Below are 16,125 nucleotides of genomic sequence, written 5' to 3'. Positions count from 1 at the left end.
TCTCGCTGCCGCCCCCCTCGCAGCTCTGCCCCCTCTCCCTCGCCGCTGCCCCCCTCCCTCACTGTCCTGCCCCCTCTCCCTTGCTGCCGCCCCCCCTCCCTTGCTGCCACCCCCTCTCCCTCTTTGCAGCCCTCTCCATCTTTGCAGCCCTCTCCATCTTTGCAGCCCCCTCCTCTGCAGCCCTCCCCTCTGCAGCCCCCCTTCTCTGCAGCCCCCCCCTCCCACTCTGTAGCCCCCCTCCCACTTTGCAGCCCCTCCTGCCAGCCTCGCCTTCTGGTCTCACCTCACATCTTACCCAGCCTTGCTTCCCCAGGTCCGGCGACACCCTCACAGCTTTCTTTGCTTTCCCCATCAGCCTTGTTTCACTTGCCTTAGGCCCAGCAGTCTCTCACACAGCCACTGCTCCACTCCTCAGCCCATGTTTAATGCCTCCACTCACCTTCCCTACTATCCCAGTGTGAGGGAGAAACAGCCTGTGATTGGAGAAGCAGCTCCTTACAGAATTTGTCACTTCCTCTGACGGAAGTGACATTTCACACATTGCTCATCCCTTGATTAACTTCTTCAGGGCTTTTGGGGCAAATTTGCCCCAACTCCCTTATATTTTGAACAGCAAACTAAACTGCTGGCACCACAAACAAAAAAGAAAGAAAGTGTAGGTGAAAATTAACATCAAGTGTAGAACAGTTTTATTTCAGAGCTTTTCTCTCCGTGTGCAATGGAATGAGTTATTATAGATCATAGAATCATAGAAACTCTACATTGCAGAAAGAGGTCATTTGGCCCATCGAGTCTGCACTGACCACAATCCCACCCAGGCCTTACCCCCATATCTCTACGTATTTACCCGTTAATCCCTCTAATTTACGCATCTCACGACATTAAGGGACAACTTTAGCATGGCCAATCAACCTAACCCGCGCATCTTTGGACTGTGGGAGGAAACCGGAGCACCTGGAGGAAACCCACACAGACACAAGGAGAATGTGCAAACTCCACACAGACAGTGACCCAAGTTGGGAATTGAACCCAGGTCCCTGGAGCTGTGAAGCAGCAGTGCTAACGACTGTGCTACTACATTATACACAGATACAGAAATTTTACAAATACCATATTTTTACTTAACAGTTGAGATATTAGTCAGTTTGCTATCCACCCTACCGTGATAATTTAAAAGAAACAATGATGAATGTGTGTACTGCTTATACATATTAATTATGCTTCTAAAGGTCATGTTTACATGTGTGTTAGACTTAATGGAGTAAATGGAATTCTGAAAAGTGGGAATATGAAATGACTTTTCCAGGGGGCCAGTGGGCTAATACCTTGGAAAGATGATATGTCCAAGGCACTTTAGAGGATGTGGAGGCCTGGATGAGATGAGACAAATTTTTCATCATTGGAAAGGAGAATAGTTTCCTAAAATCACAGATGCAGGAGAAAGGACAGCATGTTGGCAACCCCACTAGTGGTTTGCGCATTAATCCTATGTTGCACAATCTCCGTGATGCATGCGTAAAATATTGCATCAGCTGGCACTTAATAATAGCTAGGGCAAAATATTGTTGACATCAAATGATGCCTGAAACTCAGTCAAATTTTGTTATGGTTGCCATAAATTAGATTTTTTTCCTCACAAACCAGGTCTGAGATTGATTTGATGCCAGTTGACATATTCTGAGTGCTTTGAAGACAATTAAATGATGCTAAATGATCAGAAATAATATTGTTTGTGCTTTGTATGATTTCATTTAACGTTAACTGATTGTCATTTGGTTACTTGAAATGTCAAATGATAGCTAAATGATCAATTATGAATGAGATGACCACAAATGAACGCATGTGATACCCTTTGAAAGCAAACCCTTTGAAATGCAAAATAATGTCAAAATATTCACCAGCGTCTACAAACGTGTGACAATGAATTCAATGGGAATGGAGAATTAGTGCATAAAACAAGAACAACCATTCTTGTTCCTCTATAGCAATTATTCTCCATTCTCAGTTCCTCACCTCCACTGATGAGAATACTTTTGAATTTAAAATCAAATTTTTATGTTATCTCTCGTGTTGATTATGCTAATACAATTTGTAGGGAAAACACTAAATATAGCAAGATTAAAACTTAATTTGTAGAATATTGATGGTAAAGGTGCACTTATAGATACAGACATGCACTAACTAAATAGCCAAGTGAGGCTCTATTATTTTCCACTGAGTAATAAATGATATTTAAACATTTTAATAAAGTATAATTGAAGTGTCAAATTAGATTTGGAAAATATAAATGTCAATTTTTAAATATGCAAATTGTGCATGAGTAGACCGGTGGGTTGCAGTTCAGGCATGTACAATCAGGCCTTGTTATGAATTGAAAAGAAGGGCCAAAGATGCAGATGATTTAACGTAAAAATGAAAGAATTGTTCACTGCTTCATCAATGATATGTATGTAAGCTGCATTCAAATTTACAAATAACAGTAAAATAGGAAGTAAATTAATTATTTAGAAGACCAGAGGTGCTACAACAGAATATTGATAAGATGTGGGAATAAGCTAAAAATTGGTAGATAGAATTTAATGTCAGTAGGTAAATAGCGATACATTTTGGAAATAAATAATTGACGTCATTATATCCTTAACGAAGTAGACTTGGTGTAAAGGCAAAGGAGTTTGGATACAGCTTTATATAATGTTAATGGGAGCACATCCAAGTGAATGATATCATTCAGAATGTTAATGGAGTTCTAGCTTTTATCACAAAAGTTGTAAAATATAAGAGAGAAGAGGTAATGATAAGCTGATATAAAATCTCAATAATACCTCTGAGTTTACTGTGCATAGCACTGAGATTCACAAAGTTGCTGCCCAGATAAAGCAATATACAAACAGAATGTGAAAAATTTGTGTGTTTTTCATAGATGTGTTTCAAATGATAAAAGGACTTCAGCATGATAAATAGAAACAGATTCTTTCCTCTGGCTAAAGGGTCTAGAGTGAGAATCCAATGAGGATCCAAGATTAACTTTAAAAAACAAGAAAGACTTACTAACACAAAGGGCTAAATTTTCTGTGTTTCCTGCAAGTGGACACATAAAATAGGTGAGTGTCCGTTCCTCCCCCCCCACCTTCCCACATATCGCTGTGCACAATGCAGAGTTGGGTTGATGGGGGCTGAAGTGGGAAGCCCGCCCACAATATTTAATTTTAAATCTTTGAGTGAAGAAGTCAGGCTTCCTGTTCCCACCTGGCTACCCATGACAAACATTTTATGGTGTATGCAGCATGTTATCATAACATATCTAATTGACCCTTGAATTAAATATGGTGGGTGGGAAGGAAGGGGGTCACTTTTTAGGGGCTGCCCTTTGCCAAACATGGGGCAGCCCCCCCCCTTCTCCTCCCCCCCAATCCCAGTTGAATCCCACCCTCCATCCCCTTACCCCACTCCCTAACCCATTTAAATCCACCCAGCGCAACATTCCGGACTTACCGGCTCCGGGCATCCATGGAGCTTCGTCATCTTCTTCTTTAACAATCCCACCAGTGCCCACTGATGCCTCCTGAATCTGCCGGGACTAATGGAGATACTCAAGAGGGCAGGACATACCCTCCCCAATGAGGGGAAGACGTCCACTCATTCCTCATTAGTCATCCCATAAAGCTTTATAGCTGTGAAGCTGGTCAGCATTGTGCATTTCTGCTCAGTGGGGGTTGGGAGGAGGGGAGAGGTGGAATGCAGTTGTCAGCTCCTGTCTCAGCCCCACAGAATTGTAAGGCCATGGAATTCACTTCCAAGGTTACTGCTTGAGAGAAGCTATGTCAGTGTTCAAGATTAAGACAGTGAACAAAGACAGTGAATAAAGAAATATGGGAACAAAGACAGGTAAATGCAGTTGAGACTATTGCTGACAAAGAAGACCAATATCAATGCAACTGGTTGGAGGAAATAGTCTCTACTGAAGGTATGGTTGCTAAATTTGATGACACAAAGTAAGGTGAGAAAGTAAATTGTGAAAAGGACATAAAGAGGCTACCAAGGGATATAGATAGGGTTAAGTGGATGGGCAAAAATCTGGCATATGGAGTATAATGTGGACAAATGTGAAATTGCCGATTATAGCAAGAAGAGTAAAAAGAGGCTCCTTATCTAAATAGTGAGAGATGCCAAGCTCTGAGATGCACGGAGATCTAGGTGTCTTAGTGCATGAATAAGAAAAGGTACAGCAGGGAATTTGAAAAGTTGATATAATGTTATCATGTATTGTGAAGGGAAATTGATTACAAGTGTAGGGAGATTCTGCTTCACACATACGGGGCATTGGTGAGACTGCATCTGGAATATTGTGTACAGTACTAGTCTCCTTATTTAACAAAATATATTAATGTGTTAGAAGTAGTTCAGACAAGGTTTACTAGACTAATACCAGGAATGGGCAGACTGTTTTATCAGGTTGGAGAAGTTGGATGTGTACCCACTAGAGTTTAGAGGAATAAGAGGTGACTTGATTGAAACTTTAAGGTCCTAGGGGGTATTGACAGGGTGGGTGTGGAGAGGATGTTTCCTCTTGTTGGAGAATCTGAAACAAAGGGTCACTGTTTAAAAATAAGGGGTTGCTCATTTAAACGGAGATAAGGAGAAATATTTTCTCTGAGTGAAAAGTCGCTGAACTCTTGTCCTCAACAGGCAGTTGAAGCAAAGCCCTTGAATATTTTTTAAGGCAGAGCTAGATTAACAAAGGGATGAAAGGTTATCGAGGGTAGACAAGAATTTTGGTTGAGGTTTCATTCAGATCAGCCATGATCATATTAAATGGCGGAGCAGGCTTGAGGAGCCGAGTGGTCCACTGCCGCTTCTAATTTGTATGTCTGTATGTATGTACATATGAGAGGCGAGGAAAATGAGTAGACAACAGAGACCAGTGAAATAAAATGTCTTAAATTCTAACCAGTTCTAACAAGCTTCCTTCACTGATAGGAATATTCTGTCGATCTTTGCATCTGTTTTCACTTTAGTATATGGTCAACTTAAAAAGCATGTCGGGAGAAGCACGGTGGGAATTTTTTACTTATTCCTGTATAATTCTAAACAACAGCTGAGCATCTGTATCATGTCAAAATGCCAATCAATAACACCAATGCACCAGCCCTGGGGAAATTGGTAAAAACTACATTTTTTTAAAGAACTTGCTGCTTTAGTTTAAAATGGCATTTTTACATCTCAGTGCATGATGGAAATTCTATTTTGACTGTTATTTTGATGGTGGTATGTCCTGCATGTGTTCCTTCACCCCCTCAGCAATGTGTTTTGTGGCGGCAGTGGGGGTCACTATTGGTCGGAGGCGGAATCTTCTGATCCCACTGCTGTCAATATGTTTTCCCATTGTTCACACCGTCTGCTACCAGGGAATTCACGGCGGACACGGTGGGGGTGGGGGCAGGGGCAGGGGTGGGGGGGGGGGGGGGGAGTGGGAGTGGGAGTGATTGCCAGCAGTGGGACTGAAAGATCCTACCTGTGGGAATAGCCAGAACATTTCAGATGATGTTAGACCTGCTGAGATTTTCCAGTGTTTTCTGCTTACATCTCAGCCAATGTTTTGTGTTGCCACTTATTGTATAATGTGGAAATCTTTCTGAAGACGGCACACCAGATGAATTATTTACTGATGCATTCAAGTTCTCTGTTGTTTTGTTTAGTCTAGATTAAAGATTTCTTTTCTGTTCAATAACTGTGGCTATGTCACAATTCTTTCTGCAGATGGACTTGGCAGACCATCCCTTTGGCTAATTCTACTATTGAGATTCTGAATTTGGAACTGGTCAACAGTAACCCCGGAATTTTCACAGTGGAGATTGATCCCAGAAAACCCGTGAGTATCTCTAAGAAGTGATAGCATAACTACGAGTACTCTTTTTTTTGTTTGGAGTCATTTACAGAAGAAGAACTTAATGCCATTGTGGGACTAAAACTTCTGGTCTAACATCCAGTATTGGATTATGAGGAATATCCTCCAACAAAATATTGGGAAGAATAAATGTAGCCAATGGTTCCCGCCATAATTTGGTTTTCTTGCTGCTTCTTCAGAAGGAAGTCTTCAAAATGCCGCTAATGAAAATACAACAAAACTTACTCCAACTTATAAATCAAAGAAAGGGTTTAATAAAGAAACATCATTACTCCAAACATGGGGCCATGCCCTAGGCCACTCCAGGCTCTCAATAATTCTGCATAGCTTCCTATTTATTGTGAATCAGCTGGTCAGCTGACTATTACATCATTCTGTAATTGGTTCCATGGTTTACTGGGTCAGCTGACCCTTACACCTTATTCCCATTGATGACCTTACATCCAATACAAAGTTGTCACTGGTTACATTCCAACACTTGCCACAGACCTGATGGGCCGTAGGGTCTTTTCTGTACTGTATTATCTCTCTCTGGCTACTAGCTGAGGCTGAACCATTCCATTCGCAACTTTGATACTGTGTCTGACCATGAACTGAACTGCCACCTACCCCACCATCACTAAGACCACTTAACCTCCATCTCTGCTGCTAAACCCTTCACTAATGCCTTATGTTACTTCTGGATGTGACTATTCCAGTGCTGTCCTGGGCAGCCTGCAAACTCTGTCATGTTGAGCTAATTGTAATTTTCTGCCACCTGGAGTGTTACGATCCCAGTAATAACTGGATGGGAAGGCCCAAGAGTGGAATCCTGGCTCAAATAATTGTAATGTTTTATTTATTTTAGAAAATGTGGTGGAATAGAGTCACGGAAGCACAAATTAGTTTTAACAACAAAGAGAAGAAACATTTTTTAAACATGAAAAGATGGATTATATTACACTATCATTTACTTCCCTATTAGCTTCACAAATGTAAACATATTTTAAGGTTAACCGAGATCTCAGTAATACACTGACTGGCTGTGTCAAATCATGCACCCCACTCTGAACCCAAGTTAGTAACTGTGGATTTCTTTGCAGACACTGCATTCCCCCCCACCTCCCCTCCCCAGATGACTGACACATGACAGTTTACAAACTCCAGTCCCAAAACATGCTTTTAAATTTTCTTCCACAAAATGCTTTGCACAAAGCAGTTTGCATTGTGAAATCCAGTCCAGGTTTTCCAAATGACTCTTTTAAAACAAAGCTTCTGCTCCACTTTTATCAGTGAATCCAGTGTCTAGGACTTTCAACTCCGAATTTTTTCATGTTGTCTGTTGTATAACTGTTCACAATTTCTTTAACGATTGATTCCCATAATCTTTGGAAATGGCATTGAATGTTTGATTTACCTCTGAAGTCTGCTTTCCCACTTTAACTCCAGTTACTGCAGCTATCTCTTTAACTCAGAATGATTTGTTTGCAATTTTGAATTCTCCTGATCAATGCCTTGTTCTCTGCTCTCTTCAGTCCTTTTCAGATATTCGATCTATCCCAATTCCCTAGTTATCTGCATCTTTGGGAAGTCTGCTTCTTTACACCTCCCTTGTCCCAAATAGCTTCTTCTGACAGAGTTAAGAGATGTTCATTTCCTGATGCTATCTTCAACTGCCACAAAGTCAGTTAAACTAAGAAAAATAGACTTCCTACCTTAAAAAGCCTCAGTTGTGAAACAATTGTCACATACTTCTGCTATTTTATTTACTCTTCACTCTGTAACCCTTTCTAAGCACAGTAAAAGCACAGTTGGAATTGAAACCAACCCCCACACACAAAAAAACCTTTGTCTAGCATGAATCTAACTATTGGTTTTATTCTTCCTTCCAGAGAAATATTAAACCCACTTAAAACTATACCTTATTTCTAATGTTTACGAATACAAATATAACTCCCTTAAAACTATGCTTGTTTTCCTAATAGTAGCCTAAATTGGCAACAATCCTATCAATCTATTACTCACTGACCAACATTAGCTCCCCCCACCTCCGTTATCTCTATAATCTCCTCCAGCCCTTCACCCACCAGGATCTCTGTGCTCCTGCATTCCTGGCCTCTTGTGCATCTCCAAAATTCTACCATAAATGACCATGGCTTCAGCTGCCTAGATCCTAAGCCTTAAATTTTCTCCCTAGAACTTCACAAACTGTCTCTGCTTTAAGATGCTTCTTTAATTGTATCTCTTTGAAGAGGTTTTTGGCCACTTTCCGTCTGTGACTTTGTTTCAGATTTTGGTTGCTGCTGTAAAATGCTTTGGGAGATTTTTACCATGTTAAAGATGATGGAAAAATGCCAAACTATTATTGTGATCATATTAGGCTGCTGGTGAACTTCTGTAACTTTCTGGTCAGTTTTCTCGGTTTCACTATCAACTTGTGAGTTCTGGGAACAGCATTTTGCTGGTGTGGGACTGCTTGTTGCCATGTACAATAAGGTACTTGAACATTTTGCATGTGAAGTGAAAGAGGGCAACAGTTTTTCATCTAGGAGCAAGCAGAGAATAATTTGTGATGGCTAATAGCAGTTCTTATTGTCATTCGCAGATATGTGTAGGGTTAGATAGAAGAGCAGAGGGCAAGGGAACTATGGCAAAACCCTTCAGAATGTCTTTCCCGGTTTCCACTCCACAACCCTCCCCCCCATCCCCCCCACCCCCTTTCATTCTGCCATGTAGAAATAAGGAACAGCAGAAGACCATTCGGCCCTATGAGCCTGCTGCACCATTCAATATAATCATGGCTGATTCTCTATCTTGTCATGCTACTCTGGCAGTTTACCCATATCCCTCGACACTTTAAGAATCTAGAGATCTATCCGTTTCTTTCCTAAAGACTTTCAGTGACTTGGCCTACACAACCTTCTGTGGTAGAGAATTCCATAGTTTCATCAATTAAAGACAATTTTCCTCAACTCAGTCCTAATCTGCCTATCACCCCATATCATGTGATGGTGACACCCTGATCTAGATCCTCCCCCCCACAAAAAAAGGGAACAACATCCTGGCATCCAATCTGTCCAGTCCTGACACAATATTATGCTTCAATTATGTCCCCTCTCATTTTTTTAAATTCCAGTGAACGCAGGCCCAGTCGACCCAATCTTTACTCATATCGCAATCTTACGGGACCTTTTCCTTCAGTTGGGAAAGACTGTCTCGGGAGCTATGGCCTCCTCCATTTAATGTAATATCTTCTCCTGCAAGGAAGGATGTTACATTGTGAGCTGTTTGTCAGAATATACCTGTCATGGTTGGATAATGTTAATTTTGTGTGCATGATTGTAAGGTTTGAAGAAATGAGGATTCTGGTAGTGAGGAGATGCAGGGTGTGCATCTGAGGTAAGGGAAGTCAGGAAACGTGATTGCAGGAGCATGATGGGAATTGGGAATGGTGGGAAAAACTTTTCATGAAGTGCCACATAATTGCCAGCAAAATGGGAATTGGGAATGGTGGGAAAAACTTTTCATGAAATGCCACATAATTGCCAGGCTCATGAATAAAAGGGACAGTGTGAGTACTCAGTAACAGGGAACAGAATGTTTGTCTCTTGGCTCAGAGAAAGGTATCCACATGGTGATATATTAATGACCTAGATTTCATTCCAATATTTGCAAATGACACAAAACTTTAAATTATTTTGAGTAATAATAACGGTCAATAATTTCAGAAGTAACATAAATGGGAATGTGAAGGAAATATACTATTATGGCTACCATGATGGCAGAGGGACTGACTGGTGTGCTCTGCAGGGAGCTGGCATGGACTTGACCTAAAGGTCAACTCCTCTGCTAGAAATACCTCTGGCACTGGCTCTATAAGTTTTGACTTGTGGGGATGCAGGTGGCACAGGTGTTTTCAAAGCTCAAGACATGGAATTCTTATCTTGATAACCCTGGAAAGATCATTAAATAATGTTTAGTATTGCAGTCAGACCTGAGGAGCAAAGCACTTCCCAATCATTTACTTAGCTACATGTTGCCATGCCTTTGCTGATGTTGCATAGAGGGCTGTCAGGTCCTCGAACAGAATCACGTTCTCACTCCTCCTGCTTCCTGAAGGGCCCAAGAAGTTGCATCAGACAGTTTGGGTGGCCTATCGGAAACTCTTGCATCCTTTTGCCCTCAGAAACCTTTTGCTGCTGCTTGTAACCTGAATGCACACCCTCTCCCCCTTCACCTTAAAAGAGTAGGGCAAATCTTAGCTGAGGACCCATGCTGAAATATTTTGTTATACCTCCTTTTCTTTTTGTTTTGTATCCACTTCTAAACACCATGCATGACGAGAGGTAGCTTACTGCCTGCCCTTGACACTGAAAGTTAAACTTGTCCCTATCTTTCATTCCATGCTCAAAAAAGGCCAAGATCCCTGTTGTACTTGATGACAAGCAGTCCTGCAATGACGAAAGGCAAGTGGTCTTTAAATGGTGGAAGTGGCACCCAAAATCCTCACCTTCCAAATAGTTCAGCAAACAATGAACAGCACATGTAGTACATCTGCCTCATGATAACTGTCTCCCAACACAAATTCCCCTTTGTTTAAGTTCAGTAACTTGTGGAAGAGTGTGCAGCATCTTACCCTGTCCACCCACGTGACTATTTTTGACCACAATCAAATCCCAATGAACTGTTCATTGTGCAACTTAAATGCAGTGTATGCCTCGGTGTGGCAGAAGGGACTGTGTATCATGACATCATCATAAAATATTTTTATATTTCAAATGCCATCTGTTCTGAATTATCACATTATCTCCGTAAAGTATAAAAATATCTCAGGAAGATGATACCACCACATGTGGTCTAATTTACGCATGAACAAGCTGAACTTGATTTGCTGAATACTTTTGGAAAATTTAACACAGATATCAGAATAAGTTCAGAATATTTTAAACACAGGCTTTAAAGGAATTTCATGGCTTGGACCCGCCAGATCCAGGTCCTAAGTTGATTCTCCTACACTTGCAGCTAGAGGTGCACCACTTGCCGTGGGGAAACTTTAAGCTCTGTGTTTCCAGTAATATATGTTTTGTTACTGACACTTGAGATTCTGTATAACAATGTTAAATATCTTGGTCCCAACAGACCTTCACTGCTGACTAACCACAGCGGATCAAAGTAGCAGCCTTCATTAATCACACAAAACATTCATATGGCCAGTATTGCACATCAGAGGAACCAGCCTGTAAAGCTCAATATTGATTTTATGTTTTGATTCCTTCCTGTTCACAGTTAATTGTGAATCCTCAGTCTACAGTTGAAGTACCTGTTCACTTCTCTCCCTCAACTCTGGGAAAAACCAATCATTGTGCAACTATTATCTTCAAGTGTCCTCAGGTATGTATTTCATTCCTCATCACCATCAATATTAATGATCCAGATGAAGGGATTGAGAGAACTGAGTGGAAGAGTGATCTCTGTGTTATTGTACACGAGTCTCTAAAACTTCATACCCAATAACTGAGGCATATTATCGTATTATTATGAAAAGAAAATTCCTGCAGAAAAATTGCTGGAAATTGGAATAACAAAAATGTTGAGAACAAAATTTCATTGACGTGAAACATTAACCCTACCTTTTCTGTTCATAGACACTGCCTAGACTGTTTATAGAACTTTATTGTTTTTATACAGTATTGGGCTGTATTATTAGGACATTCAATGCAAAAAGCACACTGGTTTCCTTACAATATGTGAGGTGTTTTCGTTTATTAGTTTGTGGGACATAGGCGTCATTGGCCGGGCCAGCATTTATTGCCCATCCCTAGTCGCCCGAGGGCAGTTGAGAGTCAACCACATTGCTGTGGCTCTGGAGCCACATTTAGGCCAGACCAGATAAGGATGGCAGATTTCCTTCCCTAAAGGAATTAGTGAGCCAGATGAGTTTTTCTGACAATTGACAATGGTTTCGTTGTCATCAGTAGATTCTTAACTCTAGATTTTTTTATTGAATGCAAAGTCCATCATCTGCCATGGTGGGATTTGACCCAGAACGTTAACTGAGTTTCTGGATTAATAGTCTAGTGATCATACCACTAGGCCATCGCCTCCCCATCGAGAAAACTGCCTAATATTTGGTTCCTCACATGGTGGGTACATTTAACCCCGATAAAAGTTCAGAAGAGGCCCTCTGGTTTGTGATGCATTCTAAAAACCACTAGTTACCATCATCACTAGAATCATAGGATCCCTACAACGCAGAAGCGGCCATTCGGCCCATTAATTCTGCACTGACTTTCTGATAGACTATCTTACCCAGGCCCCCTTCCTCGCCCTATCCCCGTAACTCCATACATTTCCAATGGCTAATCCATCTAACCTACATATCTTGAAGAATAAGGGGCAATTTAGCATGGCTAATCCACCTAACCTGCACATCTTTGGACTGTGGGAGGAAACCAGAGTACCTGGAGGAAACCCATGCAAACGCAGACAGAGTGTGCAAACTCCACACAGACAGTAACCCAAAGCTGGAATTGAACCCTGGTCCTTGGAGCTGTGAGGCAGCAGTGCTATCCAGTGTGCCAACATGCTGCCCACCATGATAGGCATGAAGAACTGGGTGATACTATGAACATTTTGTATCATTAAAGCTAACACCACCTTAAAATTGTTTGCAAAATTAATTTTTTTTTCAGTCAGCATCTGGAAATGTCAATCCGAGTAGCCAGGCATCAGCTTGCCAATAATTCAAGCAGTTCACTGTTGGTCTGTTCAGGCTGGTGGCACATTTCAATTACTCACAGAGCCAGCAAAACAGAGAGTTCAATATTTCTACAGACTGGCCAGTTTCCACAGCTGCATGGAGCAATTGACAGAATCCATGTGGCTCTCAAAACCTGTTGAGAGAAACCCCTCTGTTTCACAAATCGGAAAGACTTACATGCCTAAGATGGGGAACTAGAAAGTCTTGCAAACTACTGTATCCTGCATGTTAATGTTCACTGCACATGATGTAAAGGCACCTTACACCTGCCAGTTCTCCCTCACTGTTGTAATATAGGAAACACAACAGCCATTTTGTGCATAGCAAGATTCCACAAACATCAAATTGATAACGTCCAAATAATCTGTTTTAATGATATTGCTAGAGGGATAAGTACTGCTCCGGAGACCAAGGGTAGATCTCCTGCTCTTCTGAATAGTTTCATGGTGTCTTTTATGTCCACCTGAGAGAGTAGGCAAGGTTCATCTCATCTGAAAGGTGGCATCTCCAACACAATAGCACTCCTTCAGTACTGCACTGGAGTGTCAGCCTAGACTTTTGTACTCAAGTCTCCGGAGTGGAACTTGAACTGTAATCTTCTGACTTAGAGACAGTGGGAGAAAGTCTGAAAAAAAAGAAACAAATTGTAACACCTTCTGTGCACATAATCAGAACTTCTAACCTGAATCTTTCACATAATATCAAACAATTGTTTAGATTTTGATTTCAAGGACAAAACAAAATCTGATGTAATTCCCCAATATGTGCAGAAGTATTATTTTATTTCACCTAATTGCTGACATTGTTTGTTTTAAAAAGAAAGGGTTGTCCCTTCCAATTTGCATCCTTGTTCACTGAATATTAATGCTCAACAATTAAAAATGCCTCAAAACTTTTGAAAATAAGTGAACTGCTGTTGTTGAGAGAAACTTTTGCAGATCTTTCACATGGCTAACTTCTTCCATTTTTCACCAGTTAGAAGAATGGACGTTTCATCTGTCAGGAGTCGGCTTGCTTCCCCAACAAATGGACCCTGTTAGTATCACTGCAAATGTCAACTCACATGCATCAATTATTGTGCCCTTTGAGAACCCCACAAATGAATTTCTTCTGGTCGATGTGGTGCTGACAGGTGATGGTCTCATTTAGAGCACTATTCCATTTATCTAATTGAATGTTGTTAAAGTACATTTATAATAGTTTTGCCCTAAAACATTTTTAAAACATGCTAGTTAGCACAAGTGCCGGTGTTAATTGTTTGATGTTTCACACTCATGAATGCTTTACTTGGCTAGCTAACCAAGGCTAGCTGCAATAGATTAGTGATCGTATCCAGTAAATTGCTGAGCAAATCATAACTTGATGTTTACAAGAACAATCCAATACCCATGCTGAGCTGGATGATTATAGCTATGCACTACAGTTTACTGCAACATTCCTTGTTTAGGGAAGGGTAAATGTCTAAGATCTTGAGCATTGATTGTCTTCTTAAAGCTCACTTTGAAAGTACGCTTCTAAAGCATCTTCAGAGCACAGGATTGGGCTTAACTGTGGCACTGAAACTCATTGTTCTGATTGTACAAAGGTTACTTTTGTAGGTTTTGAAAGATAACTTGTGTCCATTGAACCTTCTGCTAGCAAGTTGTCAATGGTTTTGGAAGAGGGGGCACAGAAGGAAAATTGCCCACAAATCTTCTTCATAACTTAGTTTATTTCAATGTGCAATTTTTCAGTTATAATAGTAATAGATAACTTGGAATGAATAACTAGCTCAGAATCATGCAGAAGGTTGAACACATTTTCATTGGGTATTTACTGTAATTAATAACTGTAAACCAAAGAAGCTCTAATTTGTATCTGTTTCTCCAAATGTCAGAGCAACATGTTTGGCATTTTGCTAGCAGTTCCTAAAGTAAGTGCAGTTAAGAGCTGGAAGCAATCATTGAAAATACTAAAGCATATTGTGAATGAGAAATGATTTATGTTGTTTAATAAGAATACAGCCGATTCAAGATGTTATCTCAGTTTTCTTTCTCTTTAGTGTGGTAAGATCACAAAAATGCTATTCAGTTTAATTTAGCTATGTTTATATTGTTAATCCATGGCTTGAATTCTCTGGTCGTTCACGCCAGGGTACAGGGGGGAGGGGATCTTCAGCTTCTGATTACGGTGCATCCTTGTCATGAGTTTCCCAGTGGTGTGGGATGGAATCAGTGGGAAATCCCATTGATAGCAACAGGACCAGAATATCCTGCTGCCTGCGAATGGTGTGTCACCTCTTGCTGCCAAGAAACCTATAGCTGGGAGGTTAAAGAATCCTGCCCTATAACTAATTTCGATGCTAAATAAAGATGAACTTAACTATGATCATTTAAAACCATTAAAGAATGATTTGTAAAAAGAATAGTTTGAAAATAACTATTTCTGCTTACAGTATTGAAGAAACGCTTGTGCTATGTTTATACTTGATTGATGAAATATGGATTGGACATATATCTTCAGTTGGAGCAAACATCACACATCTTTGTATATTAAATCTTTGGAAGATTGTAGCATTACTAGATTTCTTTCTAAATAAAGTGGTCTGTCTAGAATTGCCACTTTCATTGTAAAACGTTCCACCGTACGCTAATTTACAGTTCATTTTGATGTGATATGAGAGAAGAAAATACATTAGTGTCATTGATTCATTTCTTTGATATGACAATAAATTGTAAAAGCTTTTTAATCTTCTAATCTTCATTTGTTCAGATAATGAACAGGTCATGCACCATCAAAGTCCTTCTGATTTGCCACAATGCAGTAACAAAGAGTCGGTTTTCTGCATTCCACTGAAGCAAAATCAAGGTAATGATTTACCAAGTCTTTCAGCAACAAGGTGCAGTTTTCCCATCCTGCATATGTTTCATACGTTATGTCTGAAATTATTTAATTTTATACTTATCCTAGAAATCACAAAACCAATCTGTCTGCTAATTATGTGATGATAAAACGTTTTTACAGTCTTTAGCTTTTTCATTATATTTGTGTCATTATCACTGTGATTCATCTGTATTACTAAGTACAGTTTGTTGTTATAATTGCTTTTGGTTGTATAATGTACTTCTCAAAGCCCTACATAAATTGGACCACATACAGCATATATTCATTACAGTACATTGAATGTCTAGTTTTCCAAGGTCAGATAAGCCTTGTTTTTATCAGATCTCTATACAAACTGCAAACTAAAGCTGACTTGATTTTCACTTCAATGGAATCTTTATTGGCCATCGAACTTTTAAATCATTACCAAGATTATTTGCAAAAGGAAATAATCTTGCATAATGGTATAAACATGGATACAATATGACAACAGTGTATATTTAAAAAGCACTTTTAACATGATAAAACATCCAAAGGAAAGTTTGAACTGAGCTGCATAAGGAGGTGCTAAGGCAGATAGCTGAAAGCTTGGTCAAGGAGATAGGTTTTAAGGAGTGTG

General features: G+C 40.2%; 1 protein-coding gene across 1 annotated transcript in view; it reads left to right on the top strand.

Moving 5' to 3' along the window:
- Positions 1 to 16,125, top strand: part of LOC145353303 (cilia- and flagella-associated protein 47-like) — a 495,401-nt gene that overhangs the window by 373,167 nt on the left and 106,109 nt on the right. The window contains exons 56-59 of the mRNA XM_080203935.1: positions 5,758 to 5,869; positions 11,171 to 11,275; positions 13,620 to 13,776; positions 15,396 to 15,491. Of these exons, the coding sequence (XP_080060061.1) occupies positions 5,758 to 5,869; positions 11,171 to 11,275; positions 13,620 to 13,776; positions 15,396 to 15,491 (470 nt within the window). The remainder of the gene's footprint in view (positions 1 to 5,757; positions 5,870 to 11,170; positions 11,276 to 13,619; positions 13,777 to 15,395; positions 15,492 to 16,125) is intronic.

The sequence above is a fragment of the Carcharhinus amblyrhynchos genome, chromosome 15 (assembly GCF_965287045.1).
Source record: "Carcharhinus amblyrhynchos chromosome 15, sCarAmb.v2.hapA, whole genome shotgun sequence".
Lineage (NCBI taxonomy): Eukaryota > Metazoa > Chordata > Chondrichthyes > Carcharhiniformes > Carcharhinidae > Carcharhinus > Carcharhinus amblyrhynchos.
Note: the sequence above shows the minus strand (reverse complement) of the source record. Positions and strands in the feature narration are given on the sequence as shown.